Genomic DNA, 26,485 nt, shown 5'->3' on the forward strand with positions numbered 1-26,485 from the left:
GAACTCCCCTCTGATATAAATCCCTCCTGAGTGCCATAATAAAGGGTCTTTTTTCCAATTTGAACTATATCAGACACATGTCGCGCTAAGAGTGTGAAGAGCTGTCATCCGATATGGAGCTCTCGAGGGATTACGTCTGTGTAGGTTCTCACTCTTGTATGGTGGATTATCTGCTGAAAGTTATAAGGGCTGCTGACTCATGGTCTGATATGGATGATTCGTAGCCTCATATAAAATCTTGCTTTGTTAATATGCTATTTATATCAAGATGGTATTTTTGCTGGAAGAAAAAAAACAAAGTAAAACAGTCAATTTGGGTGATCGCGCACAGGATTGACATTGATCCGCATTCAATAGAAAGTATTGATACTGTCATAGTCACTTATTGTTGATGGGTTCGTTGTTTACAGCTGTTTCACTGATTACACGCCACCAACACGCAGGACCGAAGGAATCGATTTTCCAATTTTCAGAACAGATGCAAAGACGATACATAATCACAGGCTTGACAATTTAAGTGCGACACGATTTATATTCCAGAAATACGATGACAATTGTTCTCATAAACACTAGATTTGATGCAATTATTGGGGTAAAATAGAAACATTTATTAATGATTTTTGTTATGATGTGGTTTCATCTGTGAGTACACGTGTTTCATTTCACTTTTTCCTTTATTTATGAAGAAATGATCTAATTCCACAATTTAAAATCTCGCAGTTTCTCTCCCAGAGTCTCCTTATATCGTGTCTCAATAGATTATAAGAAAATCTCTGACTACAATTAATAGAAGAAATCTGTGTAAATTGATGTACGCTTTGATGACGTGTAATGCTATGTATTCTAGGGTTATTATGGGATGAATGTCGAAGCACACACCAAAGGAAACTGTTCCCAGATCAGCATAAATCATCTGTAAATCAGTAACTTTGTATGCAGACCGTGGCAGTTATGTTTAATGGTGACGCTGATTTTGCGCTGATGCTTGCAACTTATCTACGGCGGGTATCCGACACACACACACACACACACACTAACCACTAACACACACACACTTCTCCCTGGATGATGGAACGATAGCCAAGTGCGACAACAACAAGACAAGAGGGGAAATTAAGGGCTGTGTAATTCTACGAGGATTGATACCAAGACAATGCTCCAGGCAAAGAAAAAAAAAAAAACACGGTTGGATAGAGAAGGATGGATATTGTTGAAAGTGTGCTGCCTTCACAGATGCTGTCCGAAAAAGTAGGTCGTAGAAATTTGAAGAGAATGTTTCTTGAGGTTATTTTTTAAAAGAGCGTGGATACATGTTTCCTAAGAACTTTGTTCCCTTGATTATTAAGAAGTTACTTTAAAAAAAAGTATTATTTCTACGACAACGTCAAACCCATGTAGGGAAAAAAAGAAATTCCAGCAAGATTGGAATCAGCAACACTCCGCACAGAATCCTTGTGGTCAGTGTTATTATCTGGCAGAAAGAAGGTTGCCTGTTTCCTTCTAGCTTGAGGCAACTTGGAGAATTTCCTTGAATATTTTTTGATGTTCTCCATATGCTTGCCTGGGTTTACTCTGGGAACCCACACTCCCAAAACTTCCAGAGGTAGATGGAGAACTCAAAACTTCCCAAGGATGGGATAATGTGTTCCTAATGACAAAATGAGTTGTAGAAAAAAAGATAATAAATGTTTAAAAATACGTCAATTTATTCCATTTTCTAAAGCCAATAAAAATAACCTGAAAAAAACAGATGAAAAAAAGTTGTCATTATGCCATGACAATATATATAAGCTAATTCAGTTGCCCTTAAAATGAAAAAAAATATGTATAAAATATATATATATATATATATTTTTTAATTTAGCTCAAAAATAATTTAAAGGTAAAAATTAATTATCAAATAAGCCCAAATGGAAAAGAAGAAAAAGAGAGGAAAAAAGGCCTGAAAGGAAAAATATACATATTAGTATTAGTAAGTATTATATCACATTCATAAGGTGATTCAATAGTTCATACAAGAATGACAAATTTAAAGAGTTAATAAATAAATACAAATATCAAAACATTTATATATACAGTATCTATTTAATCCGACTTGTAACTAGTGACACTTGTTTTACAACATGCAATCAAAACTTTATGTTCTTAAAGAGAAAAAATTTAAAGTTTCCGTCGACATGTATTAAAGGTTTTAATTTATTCAATTAAAAGCTTTAAATAAAAAAACGTGAGTGAATCTACGGTTAGGAGGTTCAATCACACTTAGCTTGAGCTAAACTCCTTTTTACTCATTTGTATTAATGATTTTCATGTAGCAATTTTTTTTTGGGGAGAGCTACTTTGATGCTGAAGGATTCTAACCATTGAAGAGTCAGCGTGCATGTGGTTGGCAAGAATCAATCCCGTTGAGAAATGAGAGTGTCAGAGCTGCTAAGTCTGAAGCCAAGTTGTTGTGTTGCCGCTCAGTTTGTGGACGTGAGACGCTTTTGTAATTATCCGTATCCATCTGCATTCAACCGGGCTACGCCATGTGTCTGCAGTTAACTGGATACATTTACACGCACCGTGATACACGGAGATTTAATGGAGTCATTTACGTTCCTCTTAACAGGTCATATTGTCGAATCCCAGTTCTATTAATCAACATACTAATGAAGTGCTCTATTAAATAGATGTATGGCCACAGAGCACTGTGGGAAGTCAGCAATGTAAAACCCAGATAGTTTAGCCTTAGCCAATCTCTTACCCTTAAAGTCACTTTAAAACAAAGTTAAAAAACCAACAAAAACATATTTTTTCTTCATTTTAAAATCTTGTTTTTACTACAGGATGGTACGTTCAGTTGTTTATTGAGCAAAATTAATCTACTAAAAGTTGTGTGGGAATTAACCTGCTTGAGCCCTTGGCTCCTTAAAACTTTTGAGTGATGACACTTAAATATACATAGGTTAATTATGTATTATATGTGTTGTATAATAACTACTAGTTATATTTATGAACTGTGTTGCACTTGTACTGTTGCTAATTGTTGCTGTTATATTTATTATTATATTATTATTTGTTTTATTGTGTGATTTATGTTATTGTCATTTTCTCAATGTTATATATCATTTTTATGATAGTATTATTATTTTTAAAACTTGTGTATGTTCAGTTAGTCTTTTGTGAACCTGCTGCAGTTCCACTTAAGCAAGAATAAAGGAATATCTTATCTTATCTTAATAGCCAGAGTGATGAGACACTCTGGCTATTAAGATTCATGTATTAAAGTTCTCCCCCCTCTGAAATCTCAGCGAACAAAAGGTTAAGAGTGGAGTCCATTAGTCTGATTGGTGAAAATCAGTGATTCGTAAATGTCAGAATTTTTGTCTGAATTAACTTAGTTCATAGTATTTAAGCCAAAATTTTACTATGACATTAATGCATATGTTTTATATAATTTGTATTTATGTTTTACTTGCTAATTCAACAGGATTTTCTGGAAATGTATTCTAGATTGTTAATAAACAATCACACAGAAACATGCAGCACAGTGTTGTCTTTTTAAATACTAAAAAGAAGTGTACCAGACAAACAGGATTTCATAGAATCATTTGAGGTATTTGGTTGGATCTTTCTCTTTGAATTCTTGTGGCATTTAATCACAGATTCATCCTTTTTTGGGGGGAGTTTTGTTCATTTCATTTTGCAGCGGTAAATCTTCTGGTGACATTTAGAAAAGGATGTTTTCCTTCAGTGTGGATAAGGGAATGATTAGCTTCACTCTTTTATTACACACTTTTACCAAACCAAAATGTTATTCTTTTCAAGCAGCCGACTTTCTGGTTTCTCCTTATGCTTAGAAAAATGGGCGATGCACTATTTCTGCCAAAAAACAAAAGAAAATACTCAAACAATGGCCTTGAAGAGATTCCATGAAAGAGGCTTCAGTTTGACAGTCAAGATTTAAGCTCTCAGCATGTGGTCCTGCCACTGTATTCCCTGATGAAACCCTGTTGCAGAAGTGTGGAGACAAAAACTCTCACTGTGCCTTCTTTTGATGCCAAAATGCTACTTAGAAAAAAAAAAAAACACTTGTGATGCAAGTTCATGGTAATGAGCGCTTCTGTTAAGTGTTTCGATGACGATATGGAAAGAAACTCACACAAAATAGGATAAATTTCAATCACAGAAAAAGGTGCATAATGTTTCCCTTATGACTTGAACGTCGTGTTTATGGAGTTTAATGTCAAACATGATTGATAAGTAATCATTGAGTCACTGTCATATTGTCAATAAAATACAGTACACAGTTCTATATCGTTTTTTCAAATGAGTAGAAGTTGGTTTTATTTTACTTCTAAAAGCTGCAGATAATTATCGCAATTTTGAAACTTGTCTGTCTGTTCTACCTTCTCCAGGGGTCACTTTTTTTTCCCCTAAAACTTTCCCTATAACATGCTTAAGTCGTGGCCACATATACATTGAAAGGGTTAAGACAATATTAATGTCAGATAATGAGCGATAATCTGGTAAGTTTAATGAAACACTAACCTACTTTTTAAAGCTCAATATGCAAGCTATCAATAGAATAAATGGATCAACCCTCTGTGATCGATTACTATGGTCTAGCTATTGTCAAGAGGCACTTCTTAAGATCAAGTTGTCCAGCACAGGAAATCATCTACATGATAACCTAAATGGAGATATTCTCTGGAGCTTGTGATCTTTCGACATAATCATTGACTTTGAGTGACATTTATTGACACAGTCATCCGTCCGGGGCAGACTTGGCTGAATGTCAACTACAAGGATCTTGTCGAAGCAATTAGTCTCAGCTTTATCAAGGACAGAATTACAGTTTTTTTTTTGGTTGACATCATTAGGCTTTTTTTGGTTGACATCATTAGGCTCCAAATTCAAATTTAACAAAAAGGAAAAGTGACAGTTAATGACTTCATGTTTGAGAGCGAAAACAACTTGATGCTGTTTGACTGATACAACAATTGAGTGAGTTTGTTTGTTGTTTAAGTGAATATTGTGACAAGAGTTCATATAAAAAAAAGTATTCTTAAACAACTGAAATATTCGAAAAAAAAAATGTTTTAAAGATTTAGAGTTCAATGGAGGGAGAAGCTGCTTTTATAGTTATCATTCAGGGTAATGTGTAGTTTTAAACCTCGTCTCAAACACACTGTTCTGTTCTTTCAATTCATGAATTAAATATCATTTGCCAAGTATATTCAAAATAAAACAGAACTTGAATCAGAAGAGGAATTAATTTCTATGCGCAACTGTAACCCAGAGATACTTTAAACTTGTGCAAGTTTTTTTCTTTGCACCATGTTTTGCATTCAGAGTTGGAAAAAAAAGGGTTACAGTCAAACAATGCTTGTACTTTTGTGGGGAGTTTTATTATTCATATATTGCAGAGGAATACTCAAATAAATAAGAAAATAATAATAATAATAAAATAAGTTGAGTTTTATAAATTGATTTGATGCAACATTGAATCTTAGGAAATAAGGCTTTTTACTCAAACAAAGAATAGAAATCAGATCTGGTTTAAAGTCACACATTTTACTTGTATCCTAGTAAGAAAGAATATTACAGAGTTTACATGTTGCTGTTACATCTTCATTCCAGTTTCAAAAGCCGTTAATGATATCACTCCAAATGTTTCCACCAAAAACAAACTTGGACGAGTTATTCTTCAAGGTCAGGGGTGGTTTTGACTCCTTCAGACACAAGCATTGATAAGAAATACAATTAGTCAGAGATTATTATTATTTTGGATTTAGCCAATTTGATAAACATACTTTAGCTCAGAACTATTCCTTTTTCCTATTTAGTCTTAGTTTACTATTGTTTTTGTGAATTAATTCTCACTGTTTGTTTTCTTTTTTCAAACTTTCTGCTGTTAAATTCTGAATATCTATATGAGGAATATCTTATCTTATCTTAACTTAGTATAATTATCATACCTGCTATATGGTGTCAAAGTGGGTGACCGGTGGTGCAGTGGTTAGTGCCATCGGGTCGGGAGCTAGCCAACTTGTTACCATTCTGTGTGGAGTTTGTATGTTCTCCCCGTGTTGCGTGGTGTTTACTCCGGGAACTCTGGTTTCCTCCCATAGTCCAAAAACATACAGGAACTTGAGGAAATTGTCCGTAGGTGTGAGTATGTGTGTGGATGGTATGAATGCGAAAGACTAGCGTCCTGTCCAGGGTGTCCCCCGCCATTCACCCGTAAAATCTGGGATAGGCTGTAGCGCCTAAAGTAAGTTAGTAAGTAAGTAAGTAATATTTATTTATATAGCGCTTTTCGAGACCAGGGTCACAAAGCGCTTAAACAATCAAAACAATACTCAAAAAAGTACATACTTTAAAGATCAAGATAATACTGAGAACAACACAGGAGTTCATTCAAGGAAAAGCCTGAACAAATAGAAACGATTAAGCGGCAAAGAAAATGAAAGAGTGAATATAGTGTCAAGGATTTTTCGGTAAATGTTCAAGTGAAAAGTCTTATTAACGTGTTGAAGATATGACATTTTTCAAGCCAGAGGTAAAGATCCGCGGCCCTCGCTTGTCGCCGTCTGCCATCTCCTCCATTGTGAACCGACACCTCAGAGAGAATCAATCAAAGGTGTCAAGTGATCGCTTAATTGATCTTAATTGTAATATGACCGGGACTATTCGGGGGCCGTGGCCCCAGCGGGACGGACCTGTCGGCCCCCCAGCTCCCTCGCCAATATCCCCCCCTGGTTAGATCTGTACTAATCTAATTAACACCTAAACAGGAACACCTGGACTCTCCTCTCCGACGGATCCGAGGCTGCTGTCGCACACAAACAAGCCGCACAGATGCAAGCGGACACATTTCCCAGATGGGCCGTGGGCGGCTGCGACGGGAGATCGTCGCACGGAGAGAAAAAAAAAACCCAAAACAATTTGACTTAATTGAACTTATAGACGGAGCCACTGGCGTTAATGCGATGCTATGTGGTCGTTGAGGACTGTTTCACTTTCCAATATGCATCTTTAAATGCCGGCTAAACGGTACAATTAGACTGTGGTCTGATGCCGCACCTGATTAGATTAGCCCCGGCTTGTGCTTCCTGCTCCGAACTCACCGTCGCCTCGAACCCCAACCTTGACCCCAATTAGCCCCGGACTCATCAGAGAGCGCTTGGAGACACCGGAGCCGCCGCAGATTATCATTCCACGTCTAATTCGTCTGATGAGGTGGATAAATATGGTCACCACCCACCCCCCCCCCCCCCCCTTAACAATCCATGCATTTTTAACAAAAGGGTAATGAGAGAACATTGATGGCAGGTGTTGACAGCCAGAGGAAAAGAGAAGCGAGTGATTGATGGTTAAAATGATGGTCGTCAATCAGGGACGTCAAGTGTCTCCAGCGAAAAGTTATCGCATAGTCGTCCGCCTTTTTTTTACCACCACCCGTTAATCACGTCCAACTGTTTTATTTTGATGGACATGTACATCAATTTTAAAGCCACAAGACAAAAATATTTTGAATTTTGAAGATGTATTCGTTGATTTGCCTTTAACAATATAGTATTTTATTTAGTTGTCTATTATTCACAACTTTTTAGATACAAAATAAATGTTATTTGTTCATTATAATTTGCTATTCATTTATAAAATTTATATAAACATATTTATAGAAACTTAAGTTGCTAAGAACACCCCTAACTTCAGTATTTTTGTATTTTTGGATCAAAATATTGGTGTATAATAAAAAGTAATTTTTTGATTTTGACTCACTTGAACAGATGTTCTTGTGCTTCACTAACTCGGAAACTCGAGAGGAAAAAATTAAATGTATTATTAATGGCCAAAAAAAGCCAAAATATATTTTTAAAAAATGCATTGATGTTACAAATTGCAATTTGTAATTGTGAAATACAAAAAATGAATAAACAAAAATTGTAAATTAATCCTATATTATTTCCTTTCATCAAAATTCAATTGAAAGATTATCAATAAAATGATGGCCAGAGTTGGTTTTATATCTCAAAATTTCTTCAGTAAAAATTCAGATAAGAGTTCATCCACTTTTTATGAGCACCCATTGAACAAGTATACCTGGTGTATTGAAATTGAAAAATACATGAATTGAAAACCACAAGAAAATAAAGTGAAGATCATAATGTTAATAAAAATAAAAAGACCGAAAAAAAAGTATATCCATTTTTATAGTTTATTGTTGTTTTATTGTTTATTGTATTAATATGAAATATTTATAATTAAAATATGAAGTGTAATTGTGAAATCATGAAAATAAACATTTGTATATTTATCACATGAAGGGTTAATTCAATTAAAAGTCATCGGATTCATCTTTGTTTTAAAGAAAACGCCTGGTGTGTGTGTGTGTGGGTGTGTGTGGGACGAGCCTCATTCTTTTGTAATAGGCAATAAATAATACATCAAGAGCCGGCGTGCAGCTAACCACCAAGTCCAGAAACATGTTTACCAACAACAAACGACAACGGAAATGCTTTGTGAAATCTACAAAACATCCGCGGGCTGAATCTTCGTCCTTTGTTCGCACGACTTTTTATATTTCCCAGCATATATCTACACACTGATCAGTCAAAGTAAAATGGCAAACCGGGACTCGTTAGATGTTTGACATGAAAGTGTTTCAACTGTGGTTCAATACGCCAAAGGTTTCTGTTCAATCCTCTGTCAATCTTCTGAGGTTATATTACAACAATATTACGAAACAAGATCGTTTTTACCGACAGAAATCTTGAATATTAAAAAAAATAATTCTATATTCATGTTTTCATGTAGTCGTTTGATATCACAAACGGGTCGACAATGTTTTGAAGATTTTTTCTCAATTTCTTGCTTTTTGGGAGCTTTTACTATTCTGTAGTTCAGTCAAAGTAATGACTTAATACAGTTAAAAATGATAATTTGCAAATAATTAATAACTAACCAATAAGCAAGCTAAAAACCTTTTTTTATTCTCTTAATATAGTTTATTAGTCCTTAATTGTCTCAAAAAATAAAAATAACCCCTATCCAAATGTTTTTTCCATAATCAATATGATTTAAAAAAAAAAATTGAATATAAAATTGGATACCACATTTTTTTCATATTTTTTACATCATAGTGTTATAACCGTTCTTAAAATCCTTATTAACACAATATATGTTTCCTTTTTTTTTCTTCACTGTTTCTGAAAATATAAAAGTTGTGGCCCCTGAAAAGTATGAAACTGGTTTTACATCTGAGGGGGAGGCAGTTAAATGAATTAAATAAATATTTTGTGTGTTGAATATGGCCGTCGAGAAAAAGGAAGGGAGCAATAAAGAATTGTTATGAAAGAGGGATTAAAAAAGATAAATAAATACATTTACATTATAGAATAAGTTTCAGTCTTCATATGATCTTTTAATATGCATTTAATTAAAAATATTTAAAAGAAGAATTCAATTTAAAAAATGTTAGTATGCCATAAAAATAATGCTGTACTATTTCCTTTTATATATATAAAATATACAATCAACAACAAAAAATACCCATTAAAAGAGAAATTTAATTAAAGGGAGATAAACGGTTGTCAAACAAATATATTTAAGTGATATGTGGAGTTAAACTCATAATAAAAACCCTTTTTTTATAGAATTATTAGAATCTCAGGCACAGAAGGCGTCAAAGGGCCACATTTGGTCTGTTTTAAAGGGTCTTTCGGTATAAAACAAAAACTCTGTCAATGATATCCGCTTCATATTAGTTCAGGAGTGGGGGTGCGGCCGTTTTGGGAGCCACGGCTAAAACTTCAAACATGGTTTCCTTGCCAAGTTTTGCTCTAAAGTTTCTTTTGGAAGTTTTTTTGTTAATGTCTGCATAAATCTGACAATGAGACTTAAACAGCGTCAGTTTGTTCCCCAGTGAAATGCTTTCTCCGACCTCCTCTCACAGCATTTTTGTCAGGATGTCCTGCTGCAGTCGACGCAGAGAGGAATACATGAGTCTGTCTAGACAATACAAGCAAAGCGCTGACAAAAAAGACAGAAATGTCATGACCTTACACCACAAAGCTCGTGCTGAAACAGACACTTAGAAGCTACTGAATGGGAGGATAAAAGATTAAATCACATGAGTGGGGGGAGTAAAAAAAAAAAGTGAGCCCACTTGACAGACATTTGAGCATTGGGCCTGAGGGGAAACTGGGACTTGTTTCACTTGGATGCATGTTGAATTGCCCCCTGTTTGGTCGAGTTTCTCTCCAGCCGGAATCATTTCAACTATTCATTTTGTTCCCGGCAGAGAGCTGAAATCTTGATAGCCTAACACTTGTTCTTGTCGGGACTGGAATATTCGCCACAGTAATTGCAACCTACACCCGCCAGGAGATTCAGTGCGTATTTATTCTGACTCGTAATCATTTACAAGCTGGAACTCCATTTACAACCTGGATATACTGATGTAAAATGTTGGATTCTACCGTAGATGGAATGTGAATCTACTGTTCTTCACATCTCAGTAAAGCCACGTGAGCTGTGTCCAAAAATAAATAATTTTACTCCTTAGTTCATATTTTTATTTATTTTAGAATATTTTGAATAAATGATTACTTCAAAAATATCCCTCTTGCGTCCTTATTTTATTTGTAAAGTTTGCATTTAAAATATTATATATTTTATTTAATATATTTATATTTATTTATTCTATATTAATTTTAGTTGGACAGAATCATTTTCCAATTTTTTAAATAAATACTTTCTTCAAAATGATCACTTTCTGCCTAATATTATTTGTAAAGTCCTCACGTAGTTAATATAAATTTTGGTTAAACAGTTTCATGTTCCAATATTTAAAATAAATACTTTCTTCAAAAATCATCCCTGTTTTTGCCTGATATTATTCAAAGAGTCCTCACTTAGGTCATATTTATTTTGGTTAACCAGGATATTTTTTGAATAATTAAAATGAACGTTCTTCAGAATAATAATTTCGTGCATGATTCTATTTTAAAATCTGTACTTACAGTGAAGTTTACATTTATTTTGTTCAGACAGAATAATTGTCAAATTCATTGGTTTATTTTGGTTAAACAGACTTATTTTCCAATATTTCAAATACATATTTTTTGTTTTTTTGTTTTTATTCAAGACCTCACTTAGTTTATATTAATATTGTTGTACAGAATAGTTTTCCCAATATTAAAAATAAATATTTGCTTCATTATTATCCTTGCGTTTTGCCTGACTTTATTGTAAAGTCATCACTTAGTGTATATTATTTTCTTCAGCCTTTTTTAGAATCATTTTTAAATATTCCAAATTAACATTTTCTTCAGAATAATATTTTTATGCATGATTTTATTTTAAAATATTCACCTACAGTGTAGTTTATATTTAGTTTTATTATAAATCTGATGTAGTGCAAAGTTCTCTTACAAAACCTTTTTTTTCTCGTAATTTAACATAATGATTAAATTTATAATTAAATTAAATTAATTTTTTTACTTAGACTGCATCAAAAACCTTACATGTAAGTCAAGATAATTAGATCAAAACTTAAGTGGATAAGAAAATGGAAATTGCTCCTCATAGAACCATGACAACAACATATCAACCTGAACCAATACACGCTCCCTGTTTTTTCGAACCTGCATTAACAACCCTGGTCCCCCCGGGATCCTGCTCCTGATAAGCATCAAATAATGGATTGATAGATGGAATTGGCAATTATTACGATACCCCCCCACGTCGATGAAGCCCCCGCAGAGATCACCTTGGTGAGAGAAATGAAAATTAACATCCGGAGGTTTTATGTGTTGAGGATTTGTGGTGCTACTTTACAAAATTGGAAAGGTATTTAAGGAGATTAAATTGTGTATTTAAAGCCTGGATAAGATCCTGAAAAGATATTAGGAACGTGATTAAAAGAAAATGTTTTAGGTGTTTTGGATTTTTGCCCATTCCCCCCCCCAACATTAATCTGTTATTTAGAATTAATATTACCTTTTGACAGGGATGTGGCAGGAATAATGATCCTACCTGTGTAAGGCTTTTAACAAGATCACAGTGTTCAGAGAAGATAATTCTATCTTGTTTCAGTGAACTATGTAACTTCTAATCTCACTTAGTTTGCCTTTGAATCAATTTTATATCCTGGATCGACCTTACACTTCCTCAATGCGTTTAACCACTAATACAGGTAGTTTTCAAAAAAGCCTTTTTTGTTGCATCTACCAACTGTTGAACATGTTGAATGACCAACACTAATATTTATGCTAGTTTTTGCTTGCTTGCTAGTGCATGAGCAGCAGCGGGGAAAAGCCATACAGGTAAATGACAAACCATTATTAAGTGATTAAACTACCAACATGTATCGTAAATATATATATATTTACAACTTTTCCAATTTAAACAAATAACCTTTAGGAACCAAAATAAAATCCAAAACATAAGTATCATTTCAGTCTATTCTCTGTTCTATAATGATAATTAGCTGAAGTACGCAGAATTTCCCGAGGATTTCTATTAGATATAAAACTGTAAAAAATATTTCAAATGAAAAATGCAATGTATTTCCCTGTAACGTAATATTTGAGCGACAGAGATATTTACTTAGTTTGCTTGAAATAAGACTGTGACATTTAGTATAATAATGCTAATCATTTGTTAGCGCATAACCATTTTTAGATAGATGAATAGATGGATGGATAAACGAAGAAATGATGCAAAAGTTGTTTGCTTTTTGTGGATGAATAAGGCCAACAATTATCCAACTAACTTCAAAAGATTCACATATTGAGTGATTTATAATGATCATGTAGTAATTCATTATCAAATAATCATATTTTATGATGCCACTTAGTGAAGTATCAAGTGTAGCCCGGAGATTTTTTAACAAGATTCCGAACCAATGTTTTTTAACTCAAATGCGCAAAGGCCATGTCATTTAGTTTTCGACATTTTAATGTCTTTGAAAAGCCTATACCTTGCTTAATATTTGAGCTACAGAAATATATATATATATATAAGTAGTTAGTGTACAACTATTATATACAACGGCTATGTTGGCCTTTGCGGACGAGTAAGGAGAAAAAAAAACAGGCTTAGTCCAGACTCATGTATCTTGTTGACAACTTAAATTCTTTATATACTGTAGAGGTTTTTATAAATGTAGGTGTCTAGCAAAAATACTAAATCAAAGGAATGCTGAACAATAGTTGTTGATGGGAAAACAGTTCCTAAAATGACGCTGTGTGTGTGTTAGCGTGAGCATGTGTAAACCTCTTAGCATTCAAGTGATTACAAGTGCAAACAAAAATACTTTGTCTCCGGTGTCTTCCCCTCTTCATCACCCCCGAATTTTGACTCCGGAGAGTCCATGCAAATATGCCTGAGATGCTGATGAAAGAAACAAATCAATGCATGCGTAGTTTGCCGTGGCCCAAAAAAAAAAAAAAAGAAAAAATCCTCACATGGCTGACACCCTACTGTAATTAACTAATGTCAAAGTGATTAATCATACGACGGAGGTGGAGCGCAGGAGGCAGCCAATAACCCGGGAGGTGAAGTGGAGCCAAATGCATCCGAGAGGGTTTCGCAATTAAAGAGCACTCCAATAACACACTCACAACCATGAGAGCAACACAAAACCAAAAAGTAATTAAAGACAAGCTTGATTGATATCAAATCTCTGTGAGCGGGGTTTTTTTTTTACACCAAAATACAGTCGGGTCAATAGGTCACGGATAAAGAAAGAGGCTTCCTTCAGAAATATCCTCCATCGCAGTGTTGCCAAAGCAACCTTTTCTTATGCTAGGGCTCTACTAGTATTTTTCCAAAAAGGGCTACAATTGAAAGGGACAACTGAAATGATTCTGAGGCTAATAAACAAAACCAAAAAGTTGACTGTTGGCTTGGGTTTGTGATGCAACTGCCGATAAATTATTTCAAGGTTACGGTGGTTCTTAGGTTTTATGAGATGTAGTAAGTGTCACTCAGAAATGTGTCTTATTTCAATCTGACTGTCCTTATTGATTTTTAATCAATATGTTTAAAATATACTTCAGAGAAGTATAATCTCTTTTTTTCGCACTATTAGGCGCACCGGATTATAAGGCGCACCTTCAATGAATGGCCTATTTTAGAACTGTTTTCATAAACAGTGAAGACACATTCGCTCAAACCGGTGGCAGTAATATCACTCCATAGGCGTCCGCGATGATATGACGTGGGTCGTAAATCCCTCCCCGTGATGATGTAATCCTAACCTGGGCGTGTCGGCTCAGATGGTGGGAGTCATGAAAGTGTTCAAGTTAAAAAATTAACCCACCAGGTAATGTTCATAAATAAGGCGCTCCGGATATGAGGCGCAATGTAGTTTTTTGAGAAAATTAAAGGCTTTTAAGTGCGCCTTATAGTGCGGAAAATACGTTCCAAGCGAGCACCGATGAACAGACGAGAGACCAAGAAAACCTTCTGCAAATGTCCCCTCAATATAACGCTTGTTCAGAGAGTCACCGTCAGCTCTAAGATATCGCGCCACTCTTGCTCCTCCACATGATTCCTCTTCTACGGTGAGCTTTGTACCGGGGATCAGACTATACTCCAGGGGATTTTGAGGAAGTGGGACTCACGAGAACTGTCGCGCTTATACCGAATGTGTCCGAAACAAAGACTGTCATATTAGCTTATATATATAAATATTTTTTGAGTCCTAGGACAGTCTTTTATCTATATTTGTATCATCAAGTAAATCTTCAGAACTTATAATGTCAACTTTAAAGTATTTCTATGTCATTTTTACATATGGTCTCTGGGTCAAGCTGACCCGGTTGTTCCGAAATACAAATGTGTCTGAGGGATCCCTTGAATTGTCTCTGTGGTTCTAGAAGCCAGGTAGGTCATTCACCTTGACCTAGAGACAACACAAGGGATACCACAAACACATTTGAATTCAGGCCACTGGGTCACGATGACCAAGAGACCCCTGAGGTTCGAATTAAATCTGCCCATAATGGCTACTTTTAAAGTGTCCCCTTCTAGGGAAAAATGAATTGAACTTGCCTGAAACTAACTAAACTAAAGTTGTAAAGTTGTAAAGCCTGACCCTAAATCCAAGCAAATGCTAAGAAATGCTAAGAAATGCAGTTGTGACATCAAATCCCACACTGAGAATATTCCAAACCATTTAATCTGCCGGAACATGGAGGAATTCACAGAGAGGATTATCTAAATCAACACTGCTGCACTAGAAGTTTTTCGAACACCTGGAGGGAAAATTCCCAAATGCTACTTCTCCATGCTCGAATGAACGTGAACATATTTTCCTCACCAGGTACCGGCCAGGACTTTATAATTGAGTTGAGACTCAGGAAGTGCTCATTAAGACGTTGTCAGTCGCCAGAGGAGGCCACGCTCAATGTGTTTAGACACCACTGAGACTGCAAGAATCCCAGTGCCTCGCTCTTCTCCAGCTGGAGGGCGGAAGTGTTCAGGTGTGAGAGTGGCTCTGTGTATTTTCTGTATTCAGGCGTGATTGTGTGCATGACTATCATACACTCACTGGTCTATAGAGCAGCGTCTGCACTTTAACAGGGACTGGCTATTAGGGGAAGCAGCAGTGTGAAAAAAATCCTTTCTTAATCTCGCTTGCAGAAATAGAGGCTGAAGCTGCTGGCAGGTGATGTCTCCTCTATGTGCTCCGTGGAGTGGTATAGCTTTTACATTCTTAACGTTTGCTCCACCAAAATGGAGCCATAAACTCATGTGATGTTTTTTGTTGAAGTCCAACTTATGTCAAAACTCCAACTCACCTGACTCACTCACATGTTTCAAATATTGAAGTCTTCCTCTCCAAGACGCAACAAGTCTCTTATCCTAACCATGTTTTAAAGTTATTCCTTGATAAAGTAAGGTAAGGTAAGGTAAGGTAAAACTTTATTGATCCCTCAGGAGGTCTCCTTTGGGAAATTGTTTTTTACCAATAGCCAGCAATTTTTCATAAACAATAAAAAATAATACATAAAAAATAAAATAAGAAGAAGAACATAAAGAGGAAGTTCTCCTGTGTCTGAAATCTCAGCGAACGAGAGGTTACGAGAGCGAAGTCAATTATGACGTAATGATGGCTTCACTCCTCCTCCAGCCAGTTGTCATCACCCACTGCTTTGTTTATACAACGAGTCTCCTAGAGGTGGAGACATCCGGGATTGAAACACATGGTGACAAACTTCCATACTTGACCAATCAAGGCAGAGTGGGTGTGGTTATGGTAAACAAGATTTAATCTCCAATTAAACAAAGCATTTTCAATGGTCGGGCACATTTTCTAATGTAAATATATTTATAAAAGAAAGTTTTGTACAAACAGACACATACTGGTGAGTACACCTCTTTTCACTCTATTGCTTATTGTCCAAAGCTTAGAAATATTAAGAATGAATGAAAAACTAGATAGAAAAAGAAGCACTAACAATCAGTACAATGTGCTACTTACTCCCTTATCAGGGTCGCTTGGGCTAAATCTTATCCCAGTTACTTAGGGTTGAAGGCAAGGGACATGCTGAACATGTTGTGTGTCTGTCACAAATTGAAACAACCCTTACACAGACACACTCTTAGGAACAATTTAAGAAACTTAATCAACCTCTTTATGTTTTTTGACAGTGGGTGGAAACTGGAGTACAGTGCAGTAAACCCGTACAAGTAGAGCGAGAAGATACAAACTCAGCAGAGAAAAGACACAGGTTGCCTCAAGCTAGAAGCGAACCTGCAGCCTTCCTGCTGTGAGGCAGTAGCAATAACCGGTGCGACACTTTGAGCCTGAAAGAATAAAGAATGGTCTTTGGTATAACAAAAACTGAGGTGCTTCATCCAAATTATGAACTTAAAATGATATTTTAACTCTCAAGAAACCTGAAAGAAAACTGACCAGCAAGGGAAAAAGCATGTTCAATCCAGTGACTTGTTGAAGTCCCTTCTTATGAATGATTAGTCTTTCTGAAATCTGAAAACAGCGTGATATACATAAAAGGAAAATACTTAAGAGAAGACTAAAAGCTTAGACTGAAGGAAGAAAAAATATGTTGCAAAACCATAGGAAAACAGACATACTTAATCTGAGGGGAAACCTGGTAAATCGTGGATATAAAAACACTCAAAATAAGTCGTAAAAGTTCAAAAAGAAAAAGTACCCCCCAGTCCAACACATGAGGATAAAAATAAATGGAAGGGTGTGGAAAAGGCAAAGGTTTTTGGACAACCTGACACCACGGACTGGAACGAGAAAGTTCAGATACAGCAGAATCGTTGATTATAGATTGGTTTTAGCAACACGGCAGAAGGACAAAATAAAAACATAACTAAAATTTAACATGACAGCAAACGCATTCAAGGACTTTAACATTTTTGAAACATCGCTATAATTGTCCGAAGACACGGAAATAGATATTAACTTTAAAATTTTATGTTTGAGTTTGTACTTTTTTTGTTTAAAATAGAATTTGCAAATTAATTAAAAGATGATTAGTTATGAGAATATATACTGCATGAATGGATTGTAAAATATATGTACTCGACACATCATTATACGATATAATCTTTAACTAGTAACAGGGATGAGGTGTAAATTATGGAAATGTTCATACCTGATCAATAACTGAAAATGATTCTGTCAGCACAGAAATGGTCGACGCTGTTGCCTCGGACCTTAACATGTCATTTTAGTAAATAGTCTTTGATCGCTTCTCTCTTGGTCTGATGTGATAATTAAAAATCAGCCGGAAGGTGTCTGGCCATTGATCGATCACTGTCTCCTGCATATCTTCAAGGTGATTGATTCTGGGATGAGGACATGATATCGCTTCATCAAACAATGCAGGGACGGAGATGGATTTACAAGAATTTGGTCGCTTAGAAAATATTTACAGCAAGTTTTTGTGGCTTTCATCAAACAGACTTGGCTGAGTTTTAGCATCAACTGCCCTATAAATGCCCTTTTTATTTGCTCTGACAGAAGCGTCCAATAAAATCCCTGTCGTTTCTCTTGAAAGATCAGTGTAAAAAAAAAACAAAAAAAAAACAAGCACCATAAAACTCCAGGGCATCCTGGGCTCGCTGTGATCACTTTCCTCGTAAAATAAATAATAGATTAGCCGGTTATTGTCCATTTGGACAAACATGCACACTTTATGTGTTGCCTTGTGTCATGCGTTGGTTGTTTGAGAGCGCTGGTCAGAAGGGGTCATACATTTACGCGCTCATAGGAGAGGTGAATCAACAAGAAGTCGAAGATTCTGGCAGCGGCGAAACAGATGGATGAAGGGTATTAAGCATGTGACAGTGAACAGTCCCGGCGGGAAGAAAACTGCAGCAGATGAATAAATGTTGGCTTTAGCAGGAACCACCTCCTGTTACTTATTTACTACACTCCGGTTTCTATTTCTATTTGGCAAAAGCCATGTGGAGTAATGATTATTGCCGCTATGATCATTACGGATGCCGCCATCACAGAGTGTCTCTCCGGGGACTGGAATGATGAGACGTAGCAGTGTAATAACTACCACACGGACCCAATATGGGCTTCACTGCGAGGAGTTCAGGCAGTTGAACCAAAACGGACATTTTCCAATTTTTCTTTTAGTGGTTAAAAACATATTTCTCAATGATCTTAGCTACTTTTTCTGGATTATCCTGTGTTAACTAACCTCCCACTAGGAATGGTAGCAGAATCTAAAAGTACAAGAACATAATTTCATTTTTGTAATGCCTACTATTCCTTTATCAGGGTCATGGCCTATCCCAGCTACCTAGGAAAAATGCTTGGGACACCCTGAACAGGCTGTCCCAGGGTCATCAAGACATAAAATGCATGAACACTCTAACCCTTTCAGACAATTGAGAATATCAACCTATGTGTTTTTTTGGACTCTGGGAGGAAATCGACACATGAGTAAATCACTCAAACAACAGAGAGAACATACCAGAAGGAGCTGAAAGCGAATCTAAAACCTTTTGCCATTCTAACCACTATGCTAGTTATCAATTAAGCTAATGTAAAAGGTGTAATATTAGGACAATTATACATTAAAGGGCACCTAATGTGCTGATTTAAGTGTCTCCTAAATTGTTCTAGGACCACTATTATACTAATAAGTATGTTTCTTTTTGGACAAAACTCTCATTTAGTAAAGATATTTACATTAGAAAATACACTAAACCCCCCCCCCCCCCCCAAGTTGCATTCAAGGACTCATGAAAATTTCAAACTCACCCCTGAAACTCCGTTTTGTACATTAAAAACGAATAATAAAAATAAGGTTTGCTGCTTAATGTACACATTACAAAAACACCTAAAGGCGGAAGTAACTCTCACCATGTTTACATAAATATTTATTTTGTTTCACAATTAACATGTAAGTACTTAACTGATTTAGGGCTTCTAGGGGAGGACACCTCCACCAGACTGAAGTTAGAATGTTCGTTAATGTTTAATTAACTTCAAAACGGAGCAACGCCATGATGAATGACCTACTGCATTTTGAAAAGGATGACTTCAACATTTACAACATGTGTATAAGTCAGGAGAGTTGGGTTTAACATTAGGTGCCCTTTAACGTCAAAACTCGGCAGATGTGACTTGCCTCCATGCCAAGATCCTTCTTCTTTCTGTCCAGGTAGACCAGACAGTTCTGATGGGCTAACATAACAGGAAATAGACTCAAATTTTTTCTACTTTCGTATCACTCTAAATGGCAACTATTCCCTTCATGCGTTCAGTGTGAACCTACCTTAAGAACCTGCTGCACGTGGAGGTTATTACCCAAAAATAATCTTTGAAATGCTAAAAAATAGTAAAAGTATTCAATTCAAAACATATTGTAAGTGTAGTAATTTAATACCTCTTCCATGCTGATCAGTTTCAACCATAGTTTTGTATTTCTCAAACATTTCAGCAACTGATGCTTTGTTTCGTTCTACAGACTCTGCCCACTACGACGTATGAGTTGGAGATCGTGGCCAAGGACATGGCGGGAAGTGAGGTGGGCCTAACGGGGACTGCCACGGCAACCATCACGATCACGGACAAGAACGACCATGCCCCCGAGTTCACACACCCACTGGTAAGAGAGCATTTACCCACTCCTCGCTCCATCTCTAGCATTGTTACATCTGTGTTGTGTTCATCTTTAACGGGAGGTCAGAGGTTATAGCTGACTCCCAGCCCACTCCAAGGACGTGTCTGCAATTATCTTCTTTCTTTATATCATGTTTTTTTCCTTGGTAAACTGTTGCTTTCACCATAAATACTCTTGGGGTTGCTCTTCACAGTTGATAGTGGTAGCTGTGGTGAGTCATCTTCCCTGCAGATATTGATCCCACTTACTCCACGCCTGTACAGCTTAAGAAATGTTTTCACAAGTTGAAGGAGTGACCTCTAGATTTCTACTTACATAATGTATGTCTTTGCTTGTGTGCACTTGAGCCTTGAAAGTCCTCACCGACTTAGAGCATGTTTGTAGTAAACATACCCGAGGTAACTGCAATTATGTTCTGGTTCTTGTTACAATAGAAGCAACACATTCCAAATAACTGTAACTCAAAATAAAGTCCTTCATTCTAAGGATAGCGACTAGTAAATGATAATGTTATGTCCGGAAGTGAGGATGCAGGATGTCTGATTGCCGTCCTTTAATTATTGCATTTCATCTTTTTTTATTTAGTGAGATGCTCCTAGAAACTGAAATACATTTTTTAAATTATATTATTTTTAATTTTTAATTGATTAAACAATATGAATGGAAGGAGAGAGTGGGGGAAGAGAGTACAACACACACATTAAATAAAAAATGCAATTGAACTACAAAAATGTTTCAATGTAGGAATTAAAATGTAAAAACCTGAACTGAAGCAAAACTAGCCCAAATCAGGCTAACACACAAGGTTACCAAGATCATTTCTCCAACTAAAAAATTCATTGAAAATTGATAAAACAACAGCTCAACCAAACCAAAGGCATAGTTTGGGTCAATACAGTGATATGAAATTTTATTTCGTGCTAATACTGATATCCTAAATCTGCTGATAGTTTTTGCAAAACGAGTTTTCTGAGATCAATTCTAACAAAAAAGAAAATTAAATTAAACATGGTACAAATATTTGGTTTTTGGGTTTTTTGGATTTTCAGCAAATTGACATTAAATTTCCAGTTAAACGTTTTCTTAAAGAGAAAATAGATAACAAATTTCCAGTGCAAGAGAAGCCTTTCTAAGAAGTAACAAATAAATGTAATGTTCACTGCATCTTTCCATTATCAGTTTGTCTTCAGAAAATTCCACACATTATCCAGTTTTGATCGAAACTGTCATTAAAAGACAAAGTTTGGTTCGGGGCCTATAAAGAACTGAAGTTCGATACCCACGCCTACTGTTTCATGACGCTTCAGCCCAACAATCATTACAAGGCATGATTAATCGATCGAAACCTTCCTGAACACAGATTCAACTCAGAAACAGACACATCATCAAAATTTTTCAAAGGTTCAATGACATGCATTTAAACTATTTGAGTCATACCAAGACCTCTTAAAATTAAGTGTTACAGTCCCTTTTCCTCTTTAAAATTGCTGATTCCTTTTTTTCTCTCCCCAAGTCCACATCGGAAGGTAACAAAAAAAGGGACAAATTTTCAATCCACTTTCTGTCCGTGGGCGTCGTTCTAACATTGAGTTGTGCGATTCCTCATGGAAAATCCTTAGAGCTGTCGGGGTTCGAGAATCATCACACTTGGCCTTGACCGAAACTCTCTAACAGCCATCCCATGATACATTGGTGTGTCAGGGGAGCTTAAGAGGAGTGCAGCTCAGATGTGTAATGTTCCAGCTCAGAGGGCTTCGGCAGTGCCGTGCAGTGTGCACCGTGTCTGTGTTAATGTTCTCATCTCTCACTGGGAAAAGATCTATTTAGCCGTGCGGAGAAATGTAGCTTTTAGAAAACAAGTGTTTGAAGATGCTACCCCCTTTTTTTTTTTCTTCTTGAAATATTATCTACGCCCCTTTGAGCTCTCGTCGTACCGGTGAATCATGTGTGACCTCGAGATGTTTCCACCACTCGCAGGTTTGTATCGGTCTCAGTAGGAATGCTCCAACTTTTAAAATTATTCACACGATTATTTATAACTCATTTAATTTTTCAAATGAATAACTTGCAGAGCGATGCAATTGTCTTTTTCTTTAGAGAGTTCCTCGTTCCTAGTAAGCATGAACTCTATTAATTAAAGAATCCACTCACAGGAAAAGAAACAATACAAAAAAAAGTAAATTAATTTTCTGACCGAATGAACCCTTTTTTTTCTTTTTTTTTTGTCTTTCTGCTTTCTATGCATTTCATGAAGATATAATATTATGATTTTCAGCCATTTAATCAATAGTCATGATGGGTTGGTAGTTATCATGATACAGTGTCTTGATGGTACCAAAATGTTGCCTAGTTTTATTGAGTAAGTCAATTAAAGTTTACAAAATAGAGAGTGCCATCTAGTGGCCTTACAATATTAAGACACTGTATCATGATACAATGTTTTCACTACAAAGCTGTATCATGAGGCCTCGTCGATCCATTTCATTTAAACCAGGATTCCCCAGCTTTCTTTGCACCACTCACAGACTGGCAGTATAACTTGAAAAAAAACAACATTCCAGGCTGTAATATTATTATATTATATATAATATACATATAATATTATATTATATATTATATATATATATAGTTATAGTCAAAAATATATGTCCAATGCTAACATAGCAACCAGCGTTCACATGTCTTCGTCCGTTAGAAGCCCAATATATATAGACTCATTAAAGTTTTTCAAAACAATTCCTCATGTCAAGGCTTTATGGATGGATGAGGGAGAGAACTATAGTAACTTCTAATAGCAGAAGGAACAATATACATCTTAAAAACATTCTGTTCTGCAGTGCATGGAGAGGAGCCTGTTACTCTTCTGTGTCATGCCAAGGGTGTTGGGGGTTACTCTAGATAGATGGATGGATGGGTGGATGGGAAATTGTTTTCCAGCATACAGCAACCCAGGCGATAGATACATAAGAACAAGAAAAAAGTGTAATGAAAAGAACAAAAAGACAAATGACAAAAATCTAAGTATAAAGATCATAGATGTAAGAAAAGAACACAAAGAAAAGGATACAAAGATAAACACATCTTAAACATGGATATTATAAACAATAAACATAAGTTTGTTTGTCTTCGCAAATGTTCCTTTGAAAGTTAAAAAAAAATCCTGGAAGTTTGTGACTTCTTTGATTTTTTTTTTTTTGGCCACCTGGTCTCTGCCCTTCTCTTTTATTCATAACTCCCTCCTGCCACACTGTATTCTGACTCGACCTTCATTCTATTTCTAGACTTGCATTCCGCCTTTGCTCTGCTAATTCCACGTCATGTCAGACTGGGTCTATTTCCCCTGTGATCCTCATAACATGATCGTGATGGACCTTATCACTCCTGTCACTCAACCTCCCCGACAGTCTCGTTCCACCCCCCCCCCCCCCCACCCCTTCGCTCGATTTTATGCTCTTTCTGGGTACCTGTCTATCTCCCCAAACTCCTGAAAACCTTCTGCCCGATGATGACCGTAAAAATATGCCTGCCTGCAATCCATCTGTCCTGCTGATAAAGACGTTAGCTGTGATGGGAGTACCGTCAGGCGTGGGGCAACAGGGCCTTGTCAGTTCAGCTCTGTCTTGGGGAAAGGCTCAGGGGTTTCACGGATTAGTGCCGGACTTGCATGATTGCTTCGCTAAATCGCAGATACACAACAAGCTTACATCGAGTGAAGGTGCAGTCGTCCAAATAGCAAGGAAAAAGCTTCAGAATACTTTTTCCACCTCAACTAAGGTCATGGACGTGTTTCAATGGATAACAAAATGTCTTCACCTTCTCGGAATAAGCCGTCTGCAGGTGGACGAAGAACATTTTTACACCATGTGGCCTCACTTTTGCCATTGTAGCGGGAAGGTCATAAATAAATATATACACTTAGGGTGACATTTTCAGCCGCCACTCTGGACTACATTACGAAATTGGTGCGGCTCACCGCTATAATCCATGAGTAACAATTACTCAAATCTTTATACCTTGACCCATTTTTGGGTCAAACTTTATCTTAGGTCGGACACAACAGGCAGACAAAAAATTATAAATGAAAAGCAATGTTTATTTATTTTAAGATTAAGAGATTGAGGCATTATTCTTCATATACTTTCAAAATAAAACAATACATAAAAGGAAAATATTCCAAAAATATATATGTAGTTATTACATCTCACTTATCACTTTAAAATATATATGTATATATATATATATATTACAAACACAATTAATAAAAGAATGGTTAAAATTCATCATTAGTAAAACAAGAAAGTGAGGAAGTTTCATGAAACAGTGTAATGTTGTTTGGAGGTCAGTAGGTGGCGCCAACAGTTTAAAAATGATGTGATGTTTCATTAGAACAGTTGTTCAAAACCAAAGAAAATTGTGGACTGTGAAAATAATGGGAAGGCTTCATGAAGCTTCATCAAACCATCAATAAAGACAAGGCGTCCAAAGAAATGTACATTTGTTTGCTTAGTATTTTTTTAATAAAGTAAAAACGTAATTTAGGAAATGACATTCACCCGAAGTCCAATGAAAATATGCCACAAAAATGTGGTGCAAAAAATGGATTGTTAATGACTAAATAACTAAAAGTAATTTTTTTTCCTGTGAAATTAAATACATTTAAAAAAAAAAAAAATCGTTTAATGTCCAAATTACATTTTATGAGGCTATTTCTCCTGATCATGGGGTCTCTTTTTTTGACATCCTGTTTACAACGCAATGCAACCTTGTAGTTAAACTGTATGACATCACAAGTGCCACATAAAAAAATATATTTTTTAGAACATTTAGCACACGATTTCTAGATAAGACAAACTTTCAGACAATCCAAACTCCATAAAGAAGTCGTGTTAAGCTGCATTAAATCTTTATACTTTCACCTGCACTAACCACTCGCCCCCCTTAATAAATAATTAAATCTCATGAATGCCATATTGCTGTTTTTATAAATAGTTTCTACACAGGTCACACCGGCAACCCTGTTCTATTGTGGGCAACAGTTGATCTGAATCCATCCCTCGCATGATGGACAGCAAATTCAAGGCAGGAAATCCTGCTGGTTGAACGCCAGCTTAATCAAACGTCTATCTTTAGTGGAAGCCTTTGCAGAGTCTTTCATATTTAATCAAGGAGACACAGGGAAGCTTATTAAATCTCCAGGCACATATACAGTGAGTAGGATTTCGACTGCAGGAAGGAGAAGTGGTGGTGGTTTTTCGGAGAGAGGGAGAGGGTGGGGGGGTGGACTGGTTGTCTGCACAGCCCCCGATATGGAATTGTGTAGGAAGATTTAAGCTCTGAGCTTGTACAGTCTTCTTTCCACTTGTCGACACCTCGTTCACTTCAGCGCTAAGCTGCTTTAGAGAGCAGATGAAAGAAAGACAAGTCACTGGTTTAAAGTATCACCACTCCTTATCAACTTCCTGTTTGATTTAATTTTTTTGTTTTTATTCTTCCTCAGCCTGAGAAGGATCTCTCAGATTTCATGTTTTTTTTTGTTGACGTCTTATCGAGACATCCTGTGGTTGTTGCTTCAGTACCTCAGCTATTGAACCCCTAAAGTGGACTCATGTCATTGTGCGCCTGCATTTTAGGTAATAAGCCCAATTTCCAGTGTAGATCGGAGTCTGCCAGGGTTGCCGCTTGTCGCCAGTTGTGCCATTATTTTTAAGTATAGGCAGCTTTTTTTGCAGAGGGTGACCTGTTGGCCTGATCTACTGTTAATAAGAACCAGATCAAAAACTGTTCCAAGTCTGAGTCTGTGGTTATCTGTCAAGAAAAGTGTATATTTTTTTAGATGCTGAGTGAGTCTGTGTCTGTGAACATAGAATCCCAGGATCAAAAAATAAGGCTGAACTCACAATGTTCTGCGTTCATACCTCTAGTAGTGATGAAAGAGTAAAACCACTGCTGCAATGGATAAGTAGTATCTGGATATCTGACCCATATGAAAAGTATTGTTCTGGGGGCCAAAAATCAATTGACCAAGGGACCAAATATTAAGCACAAATTGTATATCAAATTGTTCATATTAATTTGACATCATTAACTCGGTCAATTTGTTATCTCTCCTTCATGGACACATTGAAAAAAAGACATCTACCTGAATATAAGGGCAGAAGCATTTAATTTTAAAAGATTCAGACCAAAATGAAGCAGTAGTTAAATGTTACTTTATCGTATCTCAAAAGAAGTTTCTTCAAAAACCGAAAGCAATTTACTGAAACCATTTGTTTCACGTAAATGGCGTTTAGTGTCTAAGAAAAATTGGGATTAGAACCAGCAACTCTCCAAATTGAGAAACCAATAAGTAAACGGTTCTG

General features: G+C 36.1%; 1 protein-coding gene across 1 annotated transcript in view; it reads left to right on the top strand.

The window, feature by feature from the left end:
* The window catches only part of cdh13 (cadherin 13, H-cadherin (heart)), a 336,887-nt gene that overhangs the window by 227,572 nt on the left and 82,830 nt on the right, over window positions 1-26,485 (top strand). Inside the window, exon 9 of the mRNA XM_087796847.1 lies at window positions 19,971-20,111. Coding sequence (XP_087652973.1) covers window positions 19,971-20,111 — 141 coding nt within the window. The remainder of the gene's footprint in view (window positions 1-19,970; window positions 20,112-26,485) is intronic.

Source organism: Callionymus lyra, chromosome 8 (assembly GCF_982586985.1).
Source record: "Callionymus lyra chromosome 8, fCalLyr1.hap1.1, whole genome shotgun sequence".
Classification (NCBI taxonomy): Eukaryota; Metazoa; Chordata; class Actinopteri; order Syngnathiformes; family Callionymidae; genus Callionymus; species Callionymus lyra.